This window comes from Pantherophis guttatus, chromosome 11, assembly GCF_059756535.1.
Source record: "Pantherophis guttatus breed Tessera chromosome 11, ASM5975653v1, whole genome shotgun sequence".
Lineage (NCBI taxonomy): Eukaryota > Metazoa > Chordata > Lepidosauria > Squamata > Colubridae > Pantherophis > Pantherophis guttatus.
The window spans coordinates 11,641,609-11,666,040 of NC_142073.1; the positions used below are offsets into that span (position 1 = coordinate 11,641,609).

The 24,432-nt window shown below is 39.1% G+C and overlaps 2 protein-coding genes across 4 annotated transcripts; both read right to left on the reverse strand.

Annotated features, from left to right (window-relative positions):
• Positions 1-439: 439 nt before the first annotated feature.
• Positions 440-8,291, reverse strand: LOC132709007 (uncharacterized). Of its 2 annotated transcripts, XM_087877265.1 has the most exons (6): positions 8,064-8,290; positions 7,045-7,096; positions 5,763-5,950; positions 5,283-5,441; positions 2,820-2,927; positions 440-642 (listed from the first exon to the last, which is right to left on the reverse strand). In XM_087877265.1, exons 1-6 carry the CDS (start codon positions 8,217-8,219, stop codon positions 529-531), a joined length of 777 nt encoding a protein of 258 aa, XP_087733391.1. In that variant the 5' UTR covers positions 8,220-8,290; the 3' UTR covers positions 440-528. The 2 variants fall into 2 exon arrangements, with proteins under 2 accessions (XP_087733391.1, XP_087733392.1); XM_087877266.1 differs by lacking the exon at positions 5,283-5,441 and having other exon boundaries at positions 8,064-8,291.
• Positions 8,292-11,444: 3,153 nt separating this feature from the next.
• LOC148112274 (uncharacterized) lies at positions 11,445-23,149 on the reverse strand. Of its 2 annotated transcripts, XM_087877259.1 has the most exons (6): positions 22,927-23,148; positions 21,908-21,959; positions 16,647-16,834; positions 16,167-16,325; positions 13,919-14,026; positions 11,445-11,647 (listed from the first exon to the last, which is right to left on the reverse strand). In XM_087877259.1, exons 1-6 carry the CDS (start codon positions 23,080-23,082, stop codon positions 11,534-11,536), a joined length of 777 nt encoding a protein of 258 aa, XP_087733385.1. In that variant the 5' UTR covers positions 23,083-23,148; the 3' UTR covers positions 11,445-11,533. The 2 variants fall into 2 exon arrangements, with proteins under 2 accessions (XP_087733385.1, XP_087733386.1); XM_087877260.1 differs by lacking the exon at positions 16,167-16,325 and having other exon boundaries at positions 22,927-23,149.
• Between the last annotated feature and the right edge of the window lie 1,283 nt (positions 23,150-24,432).

The following is a 24,432-nucleotide window of genomic DNA, read 5'->3' on the forward strand; positions in this document are numbered from 1 at the left end:
TTTTTGATGGAAATGGCAAAAAATGAAGTAATAATGAATTCTGGATTTGATGACTAAAAGAAGAATAGAATAAGGGATTTTGTAATATTGAAGAGGTAAGAGGGATAATGAGTTTCTTTATAATTGTTGAAAAGACGTTTGGAAGTTGCTTGTATTTTCTGATTCTTGTTTCTTTAATGATCTTTCTTTTCTCTTTTACTTGATTTTTTTTCTCTACTTTTGCATATGTGTGTGTATGTGGATTTTCATATGTGTTTTTATAGGGATATGTTTGAACAATATGTTCTGAAAAAATGTTTGAAACTAATAGATTATGGTACAGGCTTGATGTAAAGTTCAATTCCTCATCCTCTCACATTACATTTGAGACATTGAAGAATACTGGTTATTTTTTTTTAAAAAAAAATCCTTCTGAAAGAAAGAGAAAACAAAACTAAGATTTTCATGACATTCAGTTATTTATTTATTTGTTGCTTCTCAACAAATTTATTCATTATGAGACAATGACAGTGAGATGAGACGGATGGATCACCAGGGAAGTCGACGACCCAAATAATCCACAAAGGTCCCGTTGTCCTCTTCGCAAAGCTTGGGCAACACAGTAATGATGCCTTGGGTGCTCTCTTCCACGCTGATTTCCGGCTGCCACAAAAAAGGATCTTATGAAGTTAAGAGAATCGGTCCTGCCCAGCCCAGAACCCTCCCATAAGCAGATCAGCAGAATGCAGTTCCTGGCCTGACTGAGGCCATTTTGACACTTCAGTGCTGACACACTGGAGCCGAGGGATAGAGAGGGGGGAATAGAGATAGTTGGGTATTATAGTCAAAACAAAACACTTTCCCTTGGGAACCAAGGACATTCCAGCAGGTGCTTGAAAGGAGGTGACTGATGTCATCTAGCAACTGGGCAGTATCCTGATTGGGCCATGTGACTGGTTGTTTTGAGAAAGTGACAAACTTTTACTTTTAATTAGGTGAAAACCGTGGGAATATTCAGAGTCGGTTTTCACCAGCCTGTGCCAATATGACATATCGAATAAACTTATTCTTTGAGGAATCTACCTGCCTCAGAGTTTTGTTTGCTATGGGTATGTTACTTGGAACCCTGACAGTTGGACCCCTTGACCATAAATGTTCAACTCTAATATAGAGAAGAATTTATATTAAAACAGGCCAATCTCATTTTGTCTTATAAAGATACAGTATGCAAGCACAGCCCCTATGATGGGTGATGATGCAAAGCATCGTGTAAATCCCTAAATGTGGGTTAGATAAGTTGACCGTGGATGAGGAGGCCTTGCTAGTGCAGATACTAAGTCGATAAAATTACTTCTAATATTTGCAAAATGGAACTCTTATTATTTGCTTTGCTATCTGAAGCTTCCCTGTTATGATTTCCGAAAGAAATGTGTCAACCCTGCTTTGAATCTCAGATATGACATGAATGGAGTCCTTCTCATTTCCTATATAAGCACATGCTTTCCTGCAGAAAAAGTGCTTGGCAAATAGGGAGAATCACCAGTAGAAGAGATTTAAACACGAGAAGGTAAGATTTAGTAGATTTCCTTTTAAGAGGAAATGGATGTTAACTTTTATAGGGGAAGATTGTTCAGTTTGTTCAGTTAAAATTTCTGTTCCTTCACTGTCTGTACACCTCATTCAATGCTCTAATTCAATACGTAGTGTAACTTTAACAGAAGTAATTGATTTTTATACTAGCATATTATTTAATCAAACAAAGCACTAAAGACCCAAATAATCAGAATACCAAAACTTTGGTATACCAAAAATTTACAGAACTACCGGTTCTGTAGGTGTGGCTTGGTGGTGGTGGTGGTGGGTAATGTGACTGGGTGGGCATGGCCAATTTTTTTTTTAACTTTTAAAAGCATTTTTTCTACAACCTTAAGAGGTTGCAGAAAAAAATGCTTTTGGAAGCCTCTGACGATCAGGAAACCCAGCTGGGATCGTTAGAGGCTTTTAACGACTTTTTTTTTTCTACAACCTCTTCGGCCAAAGAGGTTGCAGAAAAAAATGCTTTTAAAAACCTCTGACGATCCCAGCTGAGCCGCGCGATCGTCAGAGGCTTTTTTTTTTTTTAACTTTTAAAAGCATTTTTTCGGCCGAAGAGGTTATAGAAAAAATGCTTTAAAAGTAAAAAAAAACAGGCTCTGATGATTGCGCGGCTCAGCTGGGCATGGAGGGGGGGATTTTTGCTACCGGTTCTCCGAATCACCCGCTGCCATCGCTACCGGATCGGGCAATCCGGTCCGAACCGGAAGCATTTCACCCCTGTGTGAGGGGCCCTTGGTGCTCTCTGAGCTTGGCTGTTTTTCTTGAAGACATTTCATTACCCAAAATAGGTAACATCCTTAGTGAACTAGCATTACCTAATTTTGTAATGAAATGTTTGCAAGAAAAAAAAACCAAGCTCATAGACCACCAAGGACCTTCATTTCAACAAATATTCTCCTTTATCATTTATGTCTTTGAAAATGTCTATCTATGTTGATTCATAAATGGCTGACTACGTCTGAATGCGTTATATACCTTTTCCCATGTCATGAGGAGTCCTTGGTGCTCTCTGAGCTTGGTTGTTTTCTGGCAGATGTTTCATTACTCAAACTAAGTAACATCATCAATGCTAGTCATCAGTGGTAGGGAACAACATCACTAGCACTGATGATGTTACTTAGTTGGGTAACAAAACGTCTACAAGAAAACAACCAAGTTCAGAGAGCACCAAGGACCCTTCATTTCAACCCTGAACTGCAAATATTTTCCTTTATTGGTTTTCCATGTCAAAAAGAAAAACTTACAACTGGGCTGTTAGCAGTTTTAACTAATCCGGGGTGCATGGCGACACTCATGATGCCATCGGCTGAATATTCAAGAGACTGACACTTGGTCAGCATGTTTAGAGCAGCCTGCAAGAGTAAGGAAAAAAAGAAAATGCATTGAAGGAAAAAAGGAAGGATACGGTGGAGATAAACAGTACACATAAAGGTAAAGGTAAAGATCCCCCTTGCACATCCGAAGACGTCTCCGTGGTCATGTGGCTGGCAAAGGCACACGGAACGCTGTTACCTTCCCAACAAAAGTGGTCCCTATTTTTCTACTTGAATTGTTTTTTTTAAATGTGCTTTCGAACTGCTAGGTTGGCAGAAATTGAGACAAGTAATGGGAGCTCACCCCATTACGCAGCACTAGGGATTCAAACCGCTGAACTGCCAACCTTTCGATCAATAAGCTCAGCGTATTAGCCACTGTGCCACCATGGGCACACAGGATATTATATTGTATATTGTATATTAAATGTTACACGGGGCTGGAAAGGCCTATGAGGCACATCAGCAATGAACTGAAAATTTCCTTGAGGACACACAAGGGAACAAATGTGTATCTTAATTATTCTGCCCCAAAGGTGCTTTTTCAGGCGGCAACTGGACTTTCTGTTTTTTTCTTTGAAGACGTTTTGCTTCTCATCCAAGAATCTTCAGTTCTGACTGGATGGTGCGGAATGGAAAGTTTTATATTCTTCGCAGACAGTTGATCCAAGTGTTTCAATGACCCTCTAAAAGGAGGCAAATAACCAGCTGTCTGCAAGGAATATAAATCCTTCCATTCCCCACCATCCAGTCAGACCTGAAGAAGCTTCTTGGATAGGAAGCGAAATGTCTTCAAAGAAAAAATAAGAAAATCAAGTTGCCTCCTGAAAAAACACCTTTGGGACAATCACGACCTGGATGACTGAGAATCTCTACAGATTTAATTATTCTGCATCTCATGCAAGTAAAATCTGTTTCAGGGTCTGCTTAATAACCGGTTTGGCCTGTCAAAACAATTTCCCATTAAATACAGTGGTACCTCGGTTACTCATGATGAGTACCAAACAAATTCTTCCTATAAGGACTAATGTACTGAGTCACATGGCAGCCAACACTGACAAGTTCTAGCTTGTGTGTTGAGTACCATACAAACAATGAGTATCAGGACAAAATTTTAATGTCAAAATACATTGAGTACCAAATTTGATGAGTTCAAAGCAGTTGAGTACCAAGGTACCTGCTTTTTGCAAACAAGAAGTATTCGTACTACCCCAAGGCAAACATTCGCATTGATATTGTTTTTTTTTGTTTTGTTCCTGATGATTTGTTGACTTTTATACACAAAATGAAAAGGGTAACATTTGGGTAGTACAAAAACAATCTGTTTAAGTTACTCTTTTCTTTATCTCAGTCCTTACATTAGATGTAAATCATTCTCAAAAAAATAAATGAAATTTCTTTTTCAAAGCATCCTTTCCCACTGAATTTGAACAAAGTTCTTGTGAGGAAGAGCTTAAAAGTGGAAGGGAGCACTTTCATACAAGACATCTGCATCAGAATTGGGGAAACTGCTTGTAGAACAGCACAGACGACAGCGCAAATATTGATATTCTTTCCTGATTGCTTATTTGTACCCTATGACTATCATTAAGTGTTGTACCTTACGATTCTTGATGAACGTATTTTGTCTTTTATGTACACCGAGAGCATATGCACCAAAGACAAATTCCTTGTGTGTCCAATCACACTTGGCCAATAAAGACTTCTATTCTATTCTATTCTATTCTATTCTATTCTATTCTATTCTATTCTGTTCTGTTCTGTTCTGTTCTGTTCTATGCTATGCTATGCTATGCTATGCTATGCTATGCTATGCTATGCTATGCTATGCTATGCTATGCTATGCTATGCTAAAGCCCCCTGCAGCCAGTGACAATTCCCAATCGCCCGGTGCGTTCCCACAGACAGGGCCTCCTCAGGGTGCCGTCAGCCAGACAGTGTCGGCTGGCGACCCCCAGGAGAAGAGCTTTCTCTGTGGGCGCACCCACCCTATGGAACCAACTTCCCTTGGAGCTTCGGATGACCCCTGACCTTCGCTCATTCCACCGCGATTTGAAGACCTGGTTGTTCCGCAGCCTGGACTGATTGGGGGGGGGTGTCATAATGAATTTTAAATTGTTTTAAATTGGAATTTTAATTTTATATTGTCTTTTAATGAGGAACTGTGCATTTTTATCGTTGTGAGCCGCCCTGAGACCTTGGAGATAGGGCGGCATATAAATTGCATTATAAATAAATAAATATAAATAAAGCATCATTGCTGACTCAGATCTGGGACACCACACAGGGCTGCATCTCAGCAATTGATTAATATGCACGCTTAGGGACACAGAAGCATCGGCAGATGCCTTCATGGATGTGCAGGCAGATCCACATAAAAAACTCATTAGGTACCTTAGCGCAGCGGTATCCAATCATTTTAAATTGTTCAAAACCAGACATAAGTTCAATTGAGGCTGCAATGCTGGACATGTTAATAATAGCCGCCTTGCTGGTGCTCAGCCCTTGACATGGGCTTCTCCGGGCTGCCTTCTTCAACAGGGGTAGGAATGCCTTGTAGAGAGAAGAAAAGAGAAGGAGCTGACAATGACAGGGAAGGGTCTTCCATCTCCTTCTCCAAGGGGACTTTCACAGACGTACCCTGATCTGAGCACAGCCAGGAAAACTGCTACGTTCCAACACTCCTTAAAAGGGAGTATCCACCCCTAATGTGTCAACCTGATCCCAAATCAATGTACAATTTCTACTTCATTGTTTTGAGGCACTACAGTGTTACGGTACCCCTGAATTATATTGAATTGAAGGGCTCAATCTTTTTGGCTTTAATTAAAGCAGTCTTCCTTGCATTGAAAGGGGGTTTGTTCATAAACGAACCTGACTCATTTGTAGTGGACCAATGGTATCGACAGAATAAACTCGCATCATATCCTTGGCATTTTCAGTTTGCAGATCGTTGAAATCCCAAACGCCGGCATTGTTGTATAGGATGGTCAGGCCGCCTTCTCCGACACATTTCTGCACTTCGTTCTGAGCGGCTTGGATGCTTTCAGGTTTGGTAACATCTCAGGAAAAAACAAGGTTATTGAAACATCAGCAACATGAAGTTCTGTAATTGCAAGATAAAGAGCTTCCTGAAACCACAGATCTTTGTGTCTGTTTGTGCCACTAACCACCTTCAAAGTTCAAAGAAAGAACTTTGATGATCAGGTTGACCTAGTCTCTCGGCTCTGAACTGACAGCCGCAGAGGGCTAAAGTCAGATGGTCTTTATAGATTATATCCAAATGATGGCTTTATAACCAAGAGCTACTGCACAAACTCACAACTGATTCTATTCCTGCAACACTCAAACCCTGACCGACAATTGAATCAATTGCATTGAGATGGGCGACTATAGAACTTGAATAAAATAATTAAAATACAGAGATACACATGAGGCCTTCCTGAACCCTGTGAACCAATATAAAGTTTAACTACTATAAAGTTTGTCTGCTAAGATCATCCAGGGCAAACAGATTCCATCACTTTACTGACTGTTGGAAGAGTTGGGAGTTCAGTTCTAGGAGTTAAAGTCCACATATCTTAAAGCTGCTCATTTTGAAAAAGATTGCTATGTACAGTCTCCTTCCCTTCTCAAAGCAAAGAGATGTAGGTGTTACCTTATGTCAGATGCCCATTCATGGAGCTTTCGCTGACTGCCAACCTCTTGAAAGGAGGAGCAGTTTGTCTACTATGAACGGAGGGTCTCCCAACAATCTAGCCCATCTCAAAGAAACCACAGTGAACCAAATCACAACCACCAAAAACAACTACCGGTAAGTGTATTGATTAATCATCTGATCATATCGACAGTATATGTGTGATGACTTTCAACACCAAAGCTGCAGAGTCTTTCTGCAAATGGAACACCCTGTAACTGCAGATACTTAGACCTAGACAACATGAGTCCTAGTTGTTCAAAACGTTCTCTGGAAAAAGCTGTTCTAACATGTGGAGGCATGTAAGATAAATTCTTTTTTCTCTAGGAAGCTGACTTTCAGAAACCTAACCAGCTTTGGTTAGTTCTGAGGATAACTTTGAATTGTGTTGCTCCGGTATTGAATTGTGTTCCTGTAGTACCAAATTTGTCCCATTTTCACATGGCTCTTGAAACTTACCTAATTGCAATACCACCAGATTTGGATATTTGCAAACCAACTCTCTTAGCTCCTGGAGGGGAAAAAAAAAGATCTTAGATTTTTCTGTCAGTTAATATTCACAGATAATGATATGAGCTGGATGCCAGAGGAGACAATCTCAAAAGCAGGAACAATATGCAATTTCTCTTTCATTAGATGTGCAACATCTCTGACTGAACAAAACAAAACTTAACAAACTAAATCAAGGCTTAATGCAACTTAGAACCCCAGTCCATTCCACTTAGCCCAACCACGTATTGTTCCCCCCAAATTCCTCCACACTCTATTGCAGATTCAAAGCTTTTTAAATGGAACACCTCACTATAAGGTTAATGGCTCAGTCCTTATTTTGTAGAATAGCAGACAATGTTTATCTGGACAATAAGGAGCAAAATAGCCCATTAGCAGGAAGCAACTTGATCTACTCATATTTTGATTTCTAGGAATATAATGCACAAAGTAGAATATTTACGAGGTGGTTTGCCCAGGGGAAAGGATAAAAAAAATCGTAGAGAGGTGTAATGAATTTTGTTGATATGATTTAGATTTCATTACATCTTCTTTTCACTGTCCCACGTACCTCTTGCATTATGCCTAAATTTATTTTGCTTGCTATTTTCCTCTACTTTATTCCTCTGCCTTGAATGGCTTGTGGGTTTTTTTTAAAAAAAAATTCGGTTGAATATAAGACGAAACAAAGTATGCAATAGAGAAGAAAAAAAACAAGGGAGATTATGCTGTGAAAAAAGTTAATAACCACAGTCAATAGAATTTAAGGAAAAAAGTAAAGGGGGACTCTATACTGTTTAAACAGAATCAATTCCATCTGCATTTTACTTAGCACTGCCTGCTGCCAAAGGAAAGAATATACTAATTGGTGTGTAAACATTCGTGGCTCCGAATATTCCTGGGATGTTGGAAATGCAAGGTTGACATTCATCCTCAGTTCAACTTCTGAGCCACTGTTTCCAACCTGTTCTGTGCTAACTCATTCTTACCTTGGTTTCTTTTCCTTCCAGGTCAAGGGTTGTAGCAAAGACCCATTTAGGTGGATAGGGCAACTCCAGAAATCTCTTCACCAGACCCAGACCGATCCCCCGATCGGATCCTGTCACCAGAACGCTGAAAATGTGGAAATCAACTGGCTTTGCCATCTCTTCAAGGACCTTCAGCTTCTGTTTCTAACTTGCTCAAATGTTTGTTTCAAATGCCTCTTTTCACTGCGGGAACCAACATTATAAGGAACAGGCAACACCTACCTTTAGATCTTTTGCAAAATTGTATTTATTATTACATTTGTTTTCTGCCAACTCCCTGCGACTCAGGCTTGTGCACCACAGCCAATTTACTTATTACATTCCCACAGATGTTGTTGTCATTGATTTATTACTTCCCCGATGAATTTTCTACATAATAAATGAAAATGGTAAGCATTTCAGTAGCAGAAAGATGTCAAAAAACAACCTGTTCAAGTTACCTTTTTCCTTTTTTTGATCTCAGTCCTTACATTAGAGATAACCCATTCTCAAAAAGAAATAATCAAAAAAGCACAACCAAGAATGTTCTTTTTGCGCCAACTCAGGAAGCTCAAACTGCCCAACGATCTGCTGATACAGTTCTACAGAGGAATTATTGAGTTTCGTACAGGGGTGGGTTCTACTTACCTTTACTACCGGTTCACAGCGGGGCCGCGCGCATGCACTTGCTTTGCTCACACGCATGCGCATTCTTCTGCGCAAGTGCAGAAGCTTCTGCACATGAGCAGAAGCGTTTTGATGATGTCGGGGTCGGTAGGCGGAGCCTCCCGCCGGTTTTACTACCGGTAAAACCATTACCAGTGATCTAACTTCTTTTATCTGTTAACTTGTGGGGGGGTTTTTTGGTAACACTCTGCACCTGGTGGATATCTCAAGAAGAGGGGTTGCTAAGCATCCAGCCCAGTGGTGAAATCTGGCTGGATCTATCCGGCTCGTGTGAGGTGGTAGGGCCAGCGGCGGGAGGCTCCGCCCAACCACTGGGACATCATTACGTCCCATTTTTGACCCTCAGGGCTGCGCATGCTCACATTTCTTTCTTTCTTTTTTCTTTTTGCAAAAAGTTTTTATATTTTTATTTTTCTCAACACACAAATTACATCTTTTTGGAACAGAGTCCTGATCCGGTTATCAATTTATACAATTTTTCCCCCGTCTTTAACAAAATTTTATATATTCTATTTTTCCATAACACTTATTTCTTAATCTTAAATCACCTATCTTAACTAATACCATCTTTAAAAAATTTACTCAGATTTATTTAATCAAAACATTTACACTTCTATTAATCCCCCTTAAATCTTAATTCAATTAATACCTCATAGTACATTTCACAATTCTTACCCTAGATCCTCACTATTGACAATATTTGATCTTAAATCACCTATCTCCCCTATTATCATCTTAAAAAAAGTTTACTCTTATTTATTTAATCAAAATAATTTCCCTTCTATTAACCCACTTAAAAATCTCAATTCAATTAATAATTCATAATACATTTCAAAATTCTTAGCCTAAATCCTCACAATTAACAATACAAGTCAAACATGTTTATATTTCAAAAGCTTATTTCCCTTTCTAAAATTTCCCCACATTTATTATTATTTCATAAAATGCTCACTAAATCTTTATTTCCTTATTACTTCACCAAATGTAGATCCTATCTCTAGTTCCAAAAATATAGCAATTTATCATTGAAACATAGTTCTTAATTCAAATAAAACTACAATACAGTTTCAAATTATTTCCCACAATTCTACCTCTTTAACCATATCATTTATATAAAAACCAGTTTAAGTAGTTCTTATTTGTAATTCATAGTCCTATATTATTTCAATCTTCTTTTCTTTTTTGCTTAGATAGATATATTATCAAAAATGTTGAAAATATTAAAATATTGAAATTATTGAAAATATTCAAGAGCCTTGGTAGTACTAGGGTTTAAGGCACCCTGTTATTAAGCTGCTTAAGACCAGCTGCCTGCAATTACTGCAGGGTTCGAATCTCGCCAAGGCTCAAGGTTGACTCAGCCTTCCATCCTTTCTAAGGTAGGTGAAATGAGGACCCAGTTTGTGGGGGCAATAAGCTGACTTTGTATAAATATACAAAAAGGATGAAGGCTATTGCTGAGCACATTGTAAGCCGCCCTGAGTCTTCGGAGAAGGGCGGTATATAAATCAAATTTAAAAAAAAAAAAAAAAAAATTATTGCTATAGATATTTGAACAATATCCCAGTTTTTATAGTCATCAATTATTCTCAAGATATACCATGTAACATCTTAATAAACAGTCCAGGCTGGGCGATGTAAACAACCATGTTTTTAATTCGCGGCGGAAGGTGCGAAGGTCAGGGGCCAACCAAGCCCCAGGGGGAGTTGATTCCAGAGGGTGGGTGCGCCCACAGAGAAAGCTCTACCCCTAGGAGTCGCCAGCCGACACTGTCTAGCCGACGGCACCCAGAGCAGGCCCTCCCTGTGAGAACGCACCGGGTGATGGGCAGCTGTTGCTGTCAGCGGATGGTCTGCCAAATATCCTGGGCCTAAGCCATATAGGTTTTTATAGATCATCACCAGCACCTCGAATCTCACCCGGAGGGCAAACGGCAACCAATGCAACTCGCGCAGGAGAAATACCGTGTTTCCCCGGAAATAAGACCCTGTCTTATATTTTTTTGAACCCTGAAATAAGCGCTTGGCCTTATTGCCATGCGCTCAAAAGCCCGATTGGGCTTATTATCAGGCGATGTCTTGTTTTGGGGGAAACAGGGTAGTTGTATTTTGGAAATAAGTTTGCACAATAGAGGAATGGAGTGTGAAAATGGCAAGTCTGGCAAAATGGAAAAACTCATCCGTCTGGATAAGGACAAAACAATAAGCAATTTCATAAAAGACTCGAATCCTTGTGGACATTTTTGATGGAAATGGCAAAAAAATGAAGTAATAATGAATTCTGGATTTGATGACTAAAAAAAGAATGGAATAAGGGATTTTGTAATTGAAGAGGTAAGAGGGATAATGAGTTTCTTTATAATTGTTGAAAAGACGTTTGGAAGTTGCTTGTATTTTCTGATTCTTGTTTCTTTAATTATCTTTCTTTTCTCTTTTACTTGATTTTTTTCTCTACTTTTGCATATGTGTGTGTATGTGGATTTTCATATGTGTTTTTATAGGGATATGTTTGAAGAATATGTTCTGAAAAAATGTTTGAAACTAATAGATTATGGTACAGGCTTGATGTAAAGTTCAATTCCTCATCCTCTCACATTACATTTGAGACATTGAAGAATACTGGTTAATTTTTTAAAAAAAAAATCCTTCTGAAAGAAAGAGAAAACAAAACCAAGATTTTCATGACATTCAGTTATTTATTTATTTGTTGCTTCTCAACAAATTTATTTATTATGAGACAATGACAGTGAGATGAGACGGATGGATCACCAGGGAAGTCGACGACCCAAATAATCCACAAAGGTCCCGTTGTCCTCTTCGCAAAGCTTGGGCAACACAGTAATGATGCCTTGGGTGCTCTCTTCCACGCTGATTTCCGGCTGCCACAAAAAAGGATCTCATGAAGTTAAGAGAATCGGTCCTGCCCAGCCCAGAACCCTCCCATAAGCAGATCAGCAGAATGCAGTTCCTGGCCTGACTGAGGCCATTTTGACACTTCAGTGCTGACACACTGGAGCCGAGGGATAGAGAGGGGGGAATAGAGATAGTTGGGTATTATAGTCAAAACAAAACACTTTCCCTTGGGAACCAAGGACATTCCAGCAGGTGCTTGAAAGGAGGTGACTGATGTCACCTAGCAACTGGGCAGTATCCTGATTGGGCCATGTGACTGGTTGTTTTGAGAAAGTGACAAACTTTTACTTTTAATTACGTGAAAACTGTGGGAATATTCAGAGTCGGTTTTCACCAGCCTGTGCCAATATGACATATCAAATAAACTTATTATTTGAGGAATCTATCTGCCTCAGAGTTTTGTTTGCTATGGTATGTCACTTGGAACTCTGACAATTGGACCCCTTGACCATAAATGGTCAACTCTAATATAGAGAAGAATTTGTATTAAAACAGGCCAATCTCATTTTGGCTTATAAAGGTACAGTATGCAAGCACAGCCCCTATGATGGGTGATGGACCACCAATAGCCTCCCACCAATGGGCCACCAATAGCCTCCCACCGGCCAGTACGCTCCCACAGAGAGGGACTCCTCAGGGTGCCGTCAGCTAGGCAGTGTCGGCTGGCGACCCCCAGGGGGAGGGCCTTCTCTGTGGCAGCACCTGCCCTCTGGAACGATTTGCCCCCAGAGATACGGAGGATATCAGAGCTCCGGGCTTTTCGCCGCGCCCTAAAAACTTTTCTCTTTCATCAGGCAGGGCTGGCATGAAACGCCCCCCCCCCTTTTTGAGACATTAGATTTTTAATTGTTTAATGAGTTTTAGTCGTAAGGTTCTTAATTTTTCGGCCAAAGGATATAATTCTTTTAAATTTTTAACTTTTGTATTGGATGTTTTTTACTTGGCGGTGCACCGCCCTGAGTCCACCAGGAGAAGGGCGGTATACAAATTTAAATAAAATAAATAAATAAATAAATAAATGATGCAAAGCATCCTGTAAATCCCTAAATGTGGGTTAGATAAGTTGACCGTGGATGAGGAGGCCTTGCTAGTGCAGATACTAAGTCGATAAAATTACTTCTAAAATTTCAAAATGGAACTCTTATTATTTGCTTTGCTATGCGAAGCTTCCCCTGTTATGATTTCCGAAAGAAATGTGTCCTTCTCATTTCCTATATAAGCACATGCTTTCCTGCAGAAAAAGTGCTTGGCAAATAGGGAGAATCTCCAGTAGAAGAGATTTAAACACGAGAAGGTAAGATTTAGTAGATTTCCTTTTAAGAGGAAATGGATGTTAACTTTTATAGGGGAAGATTGTTCAGTTTGTTCGGTTAAAATTTCTGTTCCTTCACTGTCTCTACACCTCATTCAATGCTCTAATTCAATACGTAGTGTAACTTTAACAGAAGTAATTGATTTTTATACTAGCATATTATTTAATCAAACAAAGCACTACAGACCCAAATAATCAGAATACCAAAACTTTCAGGGACTCACCATTAAGTCATTCATATGTGAGGACAGGGGTGAAATCTAAAATTTACAGGACTACCGGTTCTGTAGGTGTGGCTTGGTGGTGGTGGTGGGTAATGTGACTGGGTGGGCATGGCCAACTTTTTTTTTTAACTTGTAAAAGCATTTTTTCTACAACCTTAAGAGGTTGCAGAAAAAAATGCTTTTAAAAGCCTCTGACAATCCCAGCTGAGCCGCGCGATCGTCAGAGGCTTTTTTTTTTTTTTACTTTTAAAAGCATTTTTTCGGCCGAAGAGGTTATAGAAAAAATGCTTTTAAAAGTAAAAAAAAACAGGCTCTGATGATTGCGCGGCTCAGCTGCGCATGGAGGGGAGGGCGCACAGGGATTTTTGCTACCGGTTCTCCGAATCACCCGCTGTCATCGCTACCGGATCGGGCAATCCGGTCTGAACCGGGAGCATTTCACCCCTGTGTGAGGGGCTCTTGGTGCTCTCTGAGCTTGGTTGTTTTCTTGTAGATGTTTCATTACTCAAACGAGGTAACATCATCAATGCTAGTCATCAGTGGTAGGGAACATCACTAGCACTGATGATGTTACTTAGTTGGGTAACAAAATGTCTACAAGAAAACAACCAAGTTCAGAGAGCACCAAGAACCCTTCATTTCAACCCTGAACTGCAAATATTTTCCTTTATTGGTTTTCCATGTCAAAAAGAAAAACTTACAATTGGGCTGTTAGCAGTTTTAACTAATCCGGGGTGCATGGCGACACTCATGATGCCATCGGCTGAATATTCAAGAGACTGACACTTGGTCAGCATGTTTAGAGCAGCCTGCAAGAGTGGAAAAAAATAAAAAAGAACTATGAGGGGAAAATGCATTGAAGGAAAAAAGGAAGGATACGGGTGAGATAAACAGTACACACAGGATATTATATTGCATATTGTATGTTAAATGTTACATGGGGCTGGAAAGGCCTATGACGCACATCAGCAATGAACTGAAAAATTCCTTGAGGAACAAATGTTTATCTTAATTATTCTGCCCCAAAGGTCTTCTGGGTGCGCTTCAAGGTTTTGGTTACTACCTTTAGAGCGCTCCATGGCTTAGGACCTGTTATCTACGAGACCGCCTACTACCACCAGTAGCCTCCCACCGGCCGGTACGCTCTCATAGAAAGGAGCTCCTCCGGGTGCCGTCGACCAAACAATGTTGACTGGCGGCCCCTAGGGGGAGAGCCTTCTCTGTGGGGGCACCTACTATCTGGAACAAGCTCCCCCCAGAGATACGGAGGATCTCGGATCTGCGCACCTTCCGCCGCGCTCTTAAGACCTTTTTATTCCACCAGGCGGGCCTAGCCTAATTTTTTCCCTCTTTTTAATTATGCAAATTTTAATTGGTTTTTTAAATGATTGGGGTTTTTTAATATGTTTGGGCCAAACTTGTTTAATTCGATTTTACTTTGTTTTTAAAATTTTGTATTTATGTATTTTTACTGTTTGGCTGTTCACCACCCTGAGTCCTTCTGGAGTAGGGTGGTATATAAATTAAATTAAAAAGTAAAAAAAATAAGGTGCTTTTTCAGGCGGCAACTGGACTTTCTGTTTTTTTCTTTGAAGACGTTTTGCTTCTCATCCAAGAATCTTCTTCAGCTCTGACGGGATGGTGGGGAATGGAAGGATTTATATTCCTTGCAGACAGTTGATCCAAGTGTTTCAATGACCCTCTAAAAGGAGGCAAATAACCAGCTGTCTGCAAGGAATATAAATCCTTCCATTCCCCTGAAGAAGTTTCTTGGATGGGAAGCGAAATGTCTTCAAAGAAAAAAATAAGAAAATCAAGTTGCCTCTTGAAAAAACACCTTTGGGACAACCACGACCTGGATGACTGAGAATCTCTACAGATTTAATTATTCTGCATCTCATGCAAATAAATTCTGTTTCAGGGTCTGCTTAATAACCGGTTTGGCCTGTCAAAACAATTTCCCATTAAATACAGTGGTACCTCAGTTACTCATGATGAGTACCAAACAAATTCTTCCTATAAGGACTAATGTACTGAGTCACATGGCAGCCAACACTGACAAGTTCTAGCTTGTGTGTTGAGTACCATACAAACAATGAGTACCAGGACAAAATTTTAAAGTCAAAGTATACTGAGTACCAAATTTGATGAGTTTCAAAGCAGTTGAGTACCAAGGTACCTGCTTTTTGCAAACAAGAAGTATTTATACTACCCCAAGGCAAACATTCACACTGATATTGGTTTTTTTTAGTTTTTTTCTGATGATTTGTTGACTTTTATACAATAAATGAAAAGGGTAACATTTGGGTAGTACAAAAACAACCTGTTTAAGTTACTCTTTTCTTTTCTTTTCTTTTCTTTTCTTTATCCTTACATTAGATGTAAATCATTCTCAAAAAAAAAATGAAATTTCTTTTTCAAAGCATCCTTTCCCACTGAATTTGAACAAAATTCTTGTAAGGAAGAGCTTAAAAGTGGAAGGGAGCACTTTCATACAAGACGTCTGCATCATAATTGGGGAAACTGCTTGTAGAAGAGCACAGACGACAGCGCAAATATTGATATTGTTTCCTGATTGCTTATTTGTACCCTATGACTATCATTAAGTGTTGTACCTTATGATTCTTGATGAACATATCTTTTCTCTTAGGTACACTGAGAGCATATGCCCCAAAGACAAATTCCTTGTGTGTCCAATAAAGAATACTATACTATACTATACTATACTATACTATACTATACTATACTATACTATACTATACTATACTATACTATACTATACTATACTATACTATACTATACTAAAGCATCATTGCTGATCCAGAGCTGGGACACCACACAGGGCTGCATCTCAGCAATTGATTAATATGCACATTTAGGGACACAGAAGCATCGGCAGATGCCCTCATGGATGTGCAGGCAGATCCACATAAAAAACTCATTAGGTACCTTAGCGCAGCGGTATCCAATCATTTTAAATTGTTCAAAAGCATACATAAGTTCAATTGAGGCTGCAATGCTGGACATGTTAATAATAGCCGCCTTGCTGGTGCTCAGCCCTTGACATGGGCTTCTCCGGGCTGCCTTCTTCAACAGGGGTAGGAATGCCTTGTAGAGAGAAGAAAAGAGAAGGAGCTGACAATGACAGGGAAGGGTCTTCCATCTCCTTCTCCAAGGGGACTTTCACAGACGTACCCTGATCTGAGCACAGCCAGGAAAACTGCTACGTTCCAACACTCCTTAAAAGGGAGTATCCACCCCTAATGTGTCAACCTGATCCCAAATCAATGTACAATTTCTACTTCATTGTTTTGAGGCACTACAGTGTTACGGTACCCCTGAATTATATTGAATTGAAGGGCTCAATCTTTTTGGCTTTAATTAAAGCAGTCTTCCTTGTATTGAAAGGGGGTTTGTTCATAAACGAACCTGACTCATTTGTAGTGGGCCAATGGTATCGACAGAATAAACTCGCATCATATCCTTGGCATTTTCAGTTTGCAGATCGTTGTAATCCCAAACGCCGGCATTGTTGTATAAGATGGTCAGGCCGCCTTCTCCGACACATTTCTGCACTTCTTTCTGAGCAGCTTCGATGCTTTCAAGTTTAGTGACATCTGAGGAAAAAACAAGGTTATTGAAACATCAGCAACATGAAGTTCTGTAATTGCAAGATAAAGAGCTTCCTGAAACCACAGATCTTTGTGTCTGTTTGTGCCACTAACCACCTTCAAAGTTCAAAGAAAGAACTTTGATGATCAGGTTGACCTAGTCTCTCGGCTCTGAACTGACAGCCGCAGAGGGCTAAAGTCAGATGGTCTTTATAGATTATATCCAAATGATGGCTTTATAACCAAGAGCTACTGCACAAACTCACAACTGATTCTATTCCTGCAACACTCAAACCCTGACCGACAATTGAATCACTCATGCCCTCGTGACCTCTCGCCTTGATTACTGTAACGCTCTCTACATGGGGCTCCCCTTGAAGAGCACCCGGAGGCTCCAACTGGTCCAGAACGCAGCAGCACGGGTAGTGACGGGAGCAGCATGGCGCTCCCATGTAACACCGCTCCTGCGCGAGCTGCACTGGCTCCCAGTGGTCTTCCGGGTGCGCTTCAAGGTGTTGGTTATCACCTTTAAAGTGCTCCATGGCATAGGGCCTAGCTATCTCCGAGACCGCCTGCTGCCACCGACGACCTCCCATCGACCCGTGCGCTCCCACAGAGAGGGCCTCCTCGGGGTGCCATCAGCCAAACAATGCAGGCTGGTGACCCCCAGGGGGAGGGCCTTCTCTGTGGGGGCTCCCACCCTCTGGAATCAGTTGCCCCCAGAGATAAGGAGAATCCATGACCTCAGTGCCTTCCGCCGTGCCCTTAAAACCTTCCTTTTCCAACAAGCCAGGCTGGCCTAATTCTTTTTAAGTGTTTTTAATTGTTTTGTTTATTGTTTTAATTAATGGGGCCAAATTTATATATATTTTTAACTGTATTTTAATATTTGTATTTGATGTTTTTATTTGGCTGTTCACCGCCCTGAGTCCTCAGGGAGAAGGGCGGTATACAAATTCAAAAATAAATAAATAAATAAATAAATAAATAAATAAATAAATAAATAAATTGCATTGAGATGGGCGACTATAGAACTTGAATAAAATAATTAAAATACAGAGATACACATGAGGCCTTCCTGAATCCTGTGAACCAATATAAAGTTTAACTACTATAAAATTTGTCTGCTAAGATCATCCAGGACAAGCAGATTCCATCACTTTACTGACTGTTGGAAGAGTTGGGAGTTCAGTTCTAGGAGTTAAAGTCCACATATCTTAAAGCTGCTCATTTTGAAAAAGATTGCTATGCACAGTCTCCTTCCCTTCTCAAAGCAAAGAGATGTAGGTGTTACCTTATGTCAGATGCCCATTCATGGAGCTTTTGCTGACTGCCAACCTCTTTTTTTTTTTTGAAAAAGTTTTTCAAATACAAATTTCCCCCCCTTTTTTCTCCCCCCCTCCTCCCTAACCCCCCCTCACCACCCCTCCCCCTGTGACTTCTTCAAGGTAAAATCCAAATTCATAACAGATTGTATAATACCATTCCCTTACTCCATCCCCCAAATACTGACCCTTTCTTTCTAATAATATTATTATATCCCCCTTTTACTATACATTTCAAAATAACATTCTACTGTAACATTGTGTAATAACTTCTAATTTAGCATAGTAATATTATTATAACACCCAATTTAGCAATAATCTGCCCTTTTTCTCCTCCCCTATACATTTCAAAATAACATTCTGACTTTAGCAGTAATCTGCGCTTTTTCTCCTCCCCCATACATATATCTCTTAAATCAAACCTTTTATATATATTAATATAACATTTCAAAACAGCCTTCCACTAAAACTATATAATAAATCCTAATTTAATATTTAATCTTTTATATATGATAATATAACATTTCAAAGCAGCCTTCCACTATAAAACTATATAATAAATCCTAATTTAACATATATTCAACTCCTAGTCTACTCCACTCCCATAAATATATCTCTTAGATTTCCCTTTTCTTAAACTAAACAATCAATAAGCTAACCTATCTCCACCCACTTTCCTACAAAATAACGATTCTTAATATCTTTATTCTTCTGCACACCCAGCTAAGAAGAAAAAAAAAGATATCCCTTATATAGATAAAATCAATGACATTAAACTTATATTCCATATAATGTCTTCTATAATGTCTTTAAACTGGATTGTTGACTCCATCACCCATATTAGGGTAACATCACATCCTAATTCCAACAGAATATTCGGAATCCTCAGTTATCATCTGCCCCCATCAATAGATATCTTCATGTATGTATGTATATAAAAAAAAGAAAACAACCACCCGAGTGACATTATAATTGTATTCCATATAGTATCTGTAATAGTGGCTTTCTTCAAGATTATTAATTCCAACCATCATAATGGGGTAATAACCAGATCTTCTGCGTGCCCCATCATAGCTCTCTTGCCATATAACTCATCATAAACGTAATACATTTATCAAAGAATCCAAAATAGATAGTTCCAATCCAACAGTTTAAGGCCCTTTTCACATCCCAAAAATATGGCATTGCAGAGATCTGTCACTCTCCTCAGGATAATATTAACCAATACTTCGCCTCAACTGTCTTTTCATGTATTCAATCATCTTTTAGATAACTGGCTTCACTGTTGCCTAGATTAAAAAATTTTATTTTTGTGAGACCTATTTCTTTTTTTCTTAACTTTTTGTGGGTTTGATCCCCATCCTAATTTCCTTTCTATGAGTTGTATATCAACTGTTTGATTTTCGTTCTGATCTGTAACTTGATCTTGTTGGTTTTGCTTTTGTGGCTTAGATCGCCATTCATGTTTCTTTTCTGTGAGTTGTGTATCAACTGGTTGATTTCCATGCTTGTCTGTGACTTGATGAGTCGTCACATTAGAATCCAACGCCGCTTCTCTCTTATTTATAGGTAGTCCAACCAAGACATCTGAAGGATCCAAAGGCGATTCATCTGCAAAGACCTCTGTAGCTCGATATTTTTCCATTATTTCCAACTCCTTCTGCTTATCTTGTGTTGTGCATGAGAATGTTGAACTCATTTTCAAAATCTTATAATAAAATTCTTCCGCTTTGTCAACAGTATTTAATTGGTATCTTTCTCCTTGATATCTCAATATTATTCCAACTGGAACATCCCACCTAAATAAAATATTTTGTTTTTTAAGCTCAGTCACCAGGAATCCGAATTTCTTTCTATCTACTAACATCTTAGGCGGTAACTCTTTATATATCCAAATCTTTCTTCCATACAATTGTAGAGTAGAATTAAAAGATTTTTGCACAATATTATTTCTTATTTCTTTGTCTGTAAAATAAATCACCACATCTCTAGGTAGTTGCCTTTGCTTTTCAATCCAAGAATTTACTCTGTAGACTCTATCAATCCTGAAAAATACTTCCTCAGGATGAACCTTTAAAATCCCAGCCAGAATTTCAGCAGATATTTTCCTTAAATCATCTCTATTATTTTCCTGTAATCCTCTCATTCTGATCGCAAATTCTGTGAATTTGTGTTGCATCATTAAAACTTCTTTTTCAATCCGTTGTTTTATATTTTCTACATTACGAGTCTTATAATCAACTTCCATTTTAATTTTTTCTTCTAAGCTATTGTCTTGAGTATTTATCAAATCATTTTCAATTCTTTGTATTTTATTATCCAAATTATAAATCTTGTCATCAACTTCCTCCATTTTAGACTCCAATAACTTAATATTTGTATCCAGCTTTATAACAATTTCTGAAAAACCTTTAGTCACTGTTGAAATCTTTCGTTGCAAATTATCATACTTTGATTGTATCAATTCTTTAATTTCCTGCTTAAATTTTTCAAGATTCTGGTTCACAATCTCATCCCTTCTTACCATCTCCTCCAAGAGAAATTCAATTAAATTAAAATCATTTTTCTGAGTCTGTAGGTTTAAAACTTGTTCACGTAGTTTGTAAATGGGGGAATCCCCCCCCCCCCGCTGCTTGTTTGTCTGGCTTTGTTAATTTAAGTGCCATACTTCCACACAGACAAACTCTTTTTTAAGAAAAGAAAGCTTCTTTCCAAACAAGATCAGTATCAGATCTCCAGGAAAAAGAAAACATAAAAGTAGAACTTTTTCTTCTCAATTGTAGCCAGCAGTATTTATTCCGCTACTTTGTGGCTTGTTAAGAGATGGAAGGACTTTCCCTTTCAGCTTTCCCTTCTCAAGCCTCGGCAGTCGACATTTTAAAATTCTTTTTTTCCTTTCTTCAATATCTTTTATAAAGTAAATGAAAATACTTGCGATTTAGGGTCACAGGTCCAGATCTCATCCTCTTTAATTGAACAATCTGTTAATTTTCTTTAAAAGGCTTGTTCTCATCGCCTGGCTCTGGAAAAAGGCAGAGGTCTCCCAAAGCCCGGAGCGGCGGCGAGGGAAATAGGGAGTCTCATCTGCTTCGCCCCCAAGAGTAAAAAAAAAAAAAACTCTGGGGGCTTCGCAGAGAGCTCTACCTGCCCTCACCTGCTCTATCTCACATTTCCTTATGGAAATGGAGTTTTTCGAGCCGCCTTTCCGTTGTAAAGGCGGCTCTTTACAGGCGATGGGGCTGGCGGTCCCGAGGGACCGTCTAGCAGCGACAGAGAGCAAACCGGAAGTAGACTGCCAACCTCTTGAAAGGAGGAGCAGTTTGTCTACTATGAATGGAGGGTCTCCCAACAATCTATCCCAACTCAAAGAAACCACAATGAACCAAACCACAACCACCAAAAACAACTACCGGTAAGTGTATTGATTAATCATCTGATCATATCGACAGTATATGTGTGATGACTTTCAACACCAAAGCTGCAGAGTCTTTCTGCAAATGGAACACCCTGTAACTGCAGATACTTAGACCTAGACAACATGAGTCCTAGTTGTTCAAAACGTTCTCTGGAAAAAGCTGTTCTAACATGTGGAGGCATGTAAGATAAATTCTTTTTTCTCTAGGAAGCTGACTTTCAGAAACCTAACCAGCTTTGGTTAGTTCTGAGGATAACTTTGAATTGTGTTGCTCTGGTATTGAATTGTGTTCCTGTAGTACCAAATTTGTCCCATTTTCACATGGCTCTTGAAACTTACCTAATTGCAATACCACCAGATTTGGATATTTGCAAACCAACTCTCTTAGCTCCTGGAGGGGAAAAAAAAAGATCTTAGATTTTTCTGTGAGTTAATATTCACAGATAATGATATGAGCTGGATGCCAGAGGAGACAATCTCAAAAGCAGGAACGATATGCAATTTCTCTTTCATTAGATGTGCAACATCTCTGACTGAACAAAACAAAACTTAACAAACTAAATCAAGGCTTAATGCAACTTAGAACCCCAGTCCATTCCACTTAGCCCAACCACGTATTGCTCCCCCCAAATTCCTCCACACTCTACTGCAGATTCAAAGCTTTTTAAATGGAACCCCTCACTATAAGGTTAATGGCTCAGTCCTTATTTTGTAGAATAGCAGACAATGTTTATCTGGACATTTAGGAGCAAAATAGCCCATTAGTAGGAAGCAACTTGATCTACTCACATTTTGATTTCTAGGAATATAATGCACAAAGTAGAATATTTACAAGGTGGTTTGCCCAGGGGAAAGGATAAAAAAAATCGTAGAGAGGTGTAATGAATTTTGTTGATATGATTTAGATTTCATTACATCTTCTTTTCACTGTCCCACGTACCTCTTGCATTATGCCTAAATTTATTTTGCTTGCTATTTTCCTCTACTTTATTCCTCTGTCTTGAATGGCATTGTGGGTTTTTTTTTTAAAAAAAAATTCAGTTGAATATAAGACGAAACAAAGTATGTAATAGAGAAGAAAAAAAAAAACAAGGGGGATTATGCTGTGAAAAAAGTTAATAACCACAGTCAATAGAATTTAAGGAAAAAAGTAAAGGAGAACTCTATACTGTTTAATCAATTCCATCTGCATTTTACTTAGCACTGCCTGCTGCCAAAGGAAAGAATATACTAATTGGTGTGTAAACATTCGTGGCTCCGAATATTCCTGGGATGTTGGAAATGCAAGGTTGACATTCATCCTCAGTTCAACTTCTGAGCCACTGTTTCCAACCTGTTCTGTGCTAACTCATTCTTACCTTGGTTTCTTCTCCTTCCAGGTCAAGGGTTGTAGCAAAGACCCATTTAGGTGGATAGGGCAACTCCAGAAACCTCTTCACCAGACCCAGACCGATCCCCCGATCGGATCCTGTCACCAGAACGCTGAAAATGTGGAAATCAACTGGCTTTGCCATCTCTTCAAGGACTCTTCAGCTTCTGTTTCTAACTTGCTCAAATGTTTGTTTCAAATGCCTCTTTTCACTGCGGGAACCAACATTATAAGGATCAGGCAACACCTACCTTTAGATCTTTTGCGAAATTGTATTTATTATTACATTTGTTTTCTGCCAACTCTCTGCGACTCAGGCTTGTGCACCACAGCCAATTTACTTATTACATTCCCACAGATGTTGTTGTCATTGGTTTATTACTTCCCCGATGAATTTTCTACATAATAAATGAAAATGGTAAGCATTTCAGTAGCAGAAAGATGTAGAAAAACAACCTGTTCAAGTTACCTTTTTCCTTTTTTTGATCTCAGTCCTTATATTAGAGATAAACCATTCTCAAAAAGAAATAATCAAAAAAGCACAAACAAGAATGTTCTTTTTGCGCCAACTCAGGAAGCTCAAACTGCCCAACGATCTGCTGATACAGTTCTACAGAGGAATTATTGAGTTTCGTACAGGGGTGGGTTCTACTTACCTTTACTACCGGTTCACAGCGGGGCCGCGCGCATGCACTTGCTTTGCTTACACGCATGCGCATTCTTCTGCGCAAGTGCAGAAGTTTCTGCACATGCGCAGAAGCGTTTTGATGATGTCGGGGTCGGTAGGCGGAGCCTCCCGCCGGTTTTACTACCGGTAAAACCATTACCAGTGATCTAACTTCTCTTATCTGTTAACTTGTGGGGGGGGGTTTTGGTAACACTCTGCACCTGGTGGATATCTCAAGAAGAGGGGTTGCTAAGCACCCAGCCCAGTGGTGAAATCTGGCTGGATCTATCCGGCTCGTGTGAGGTGGTAGGGCCAGTGGCGGGAGGCTCCGCCCACCCACTGGGACATCATTACGTCCCATTTTTGACCCTCAGGGCTGCGCATGCTCACATTTCTTTCTTTCTTTTTTCTTTTTGCAAAAAGTTTTTATATTTTTATTTTTCTCAACATACAAATTACATCTTTTTGGAACAGAGTCCTGATCCGGTCATCAATTTATACAATTTCCCCCCCGTCTTTAACAAAATTTTATGTATTCTATTTTTCCATAACACTTATTTCTTAATCTTAAATCACCTATCTTAACTAATACCATCTTTAAAAAATTTACTCAGATTTATTTAATCAAAACATTTACACTTCTATTAATCCCCCTTAAATCTTAATTCAGTTAATACCTCATAGTACATTTCACAATTCTTACCCTAGATCCTCACTATTGACAATATTTGATCTTAAATCACCTATCTCCCCTATTATTATCTTAAAAAAAGTTTACTCTTATTTATTTAATCAAAATAATTTCCCTTCTATTAACCCACTTAAAAA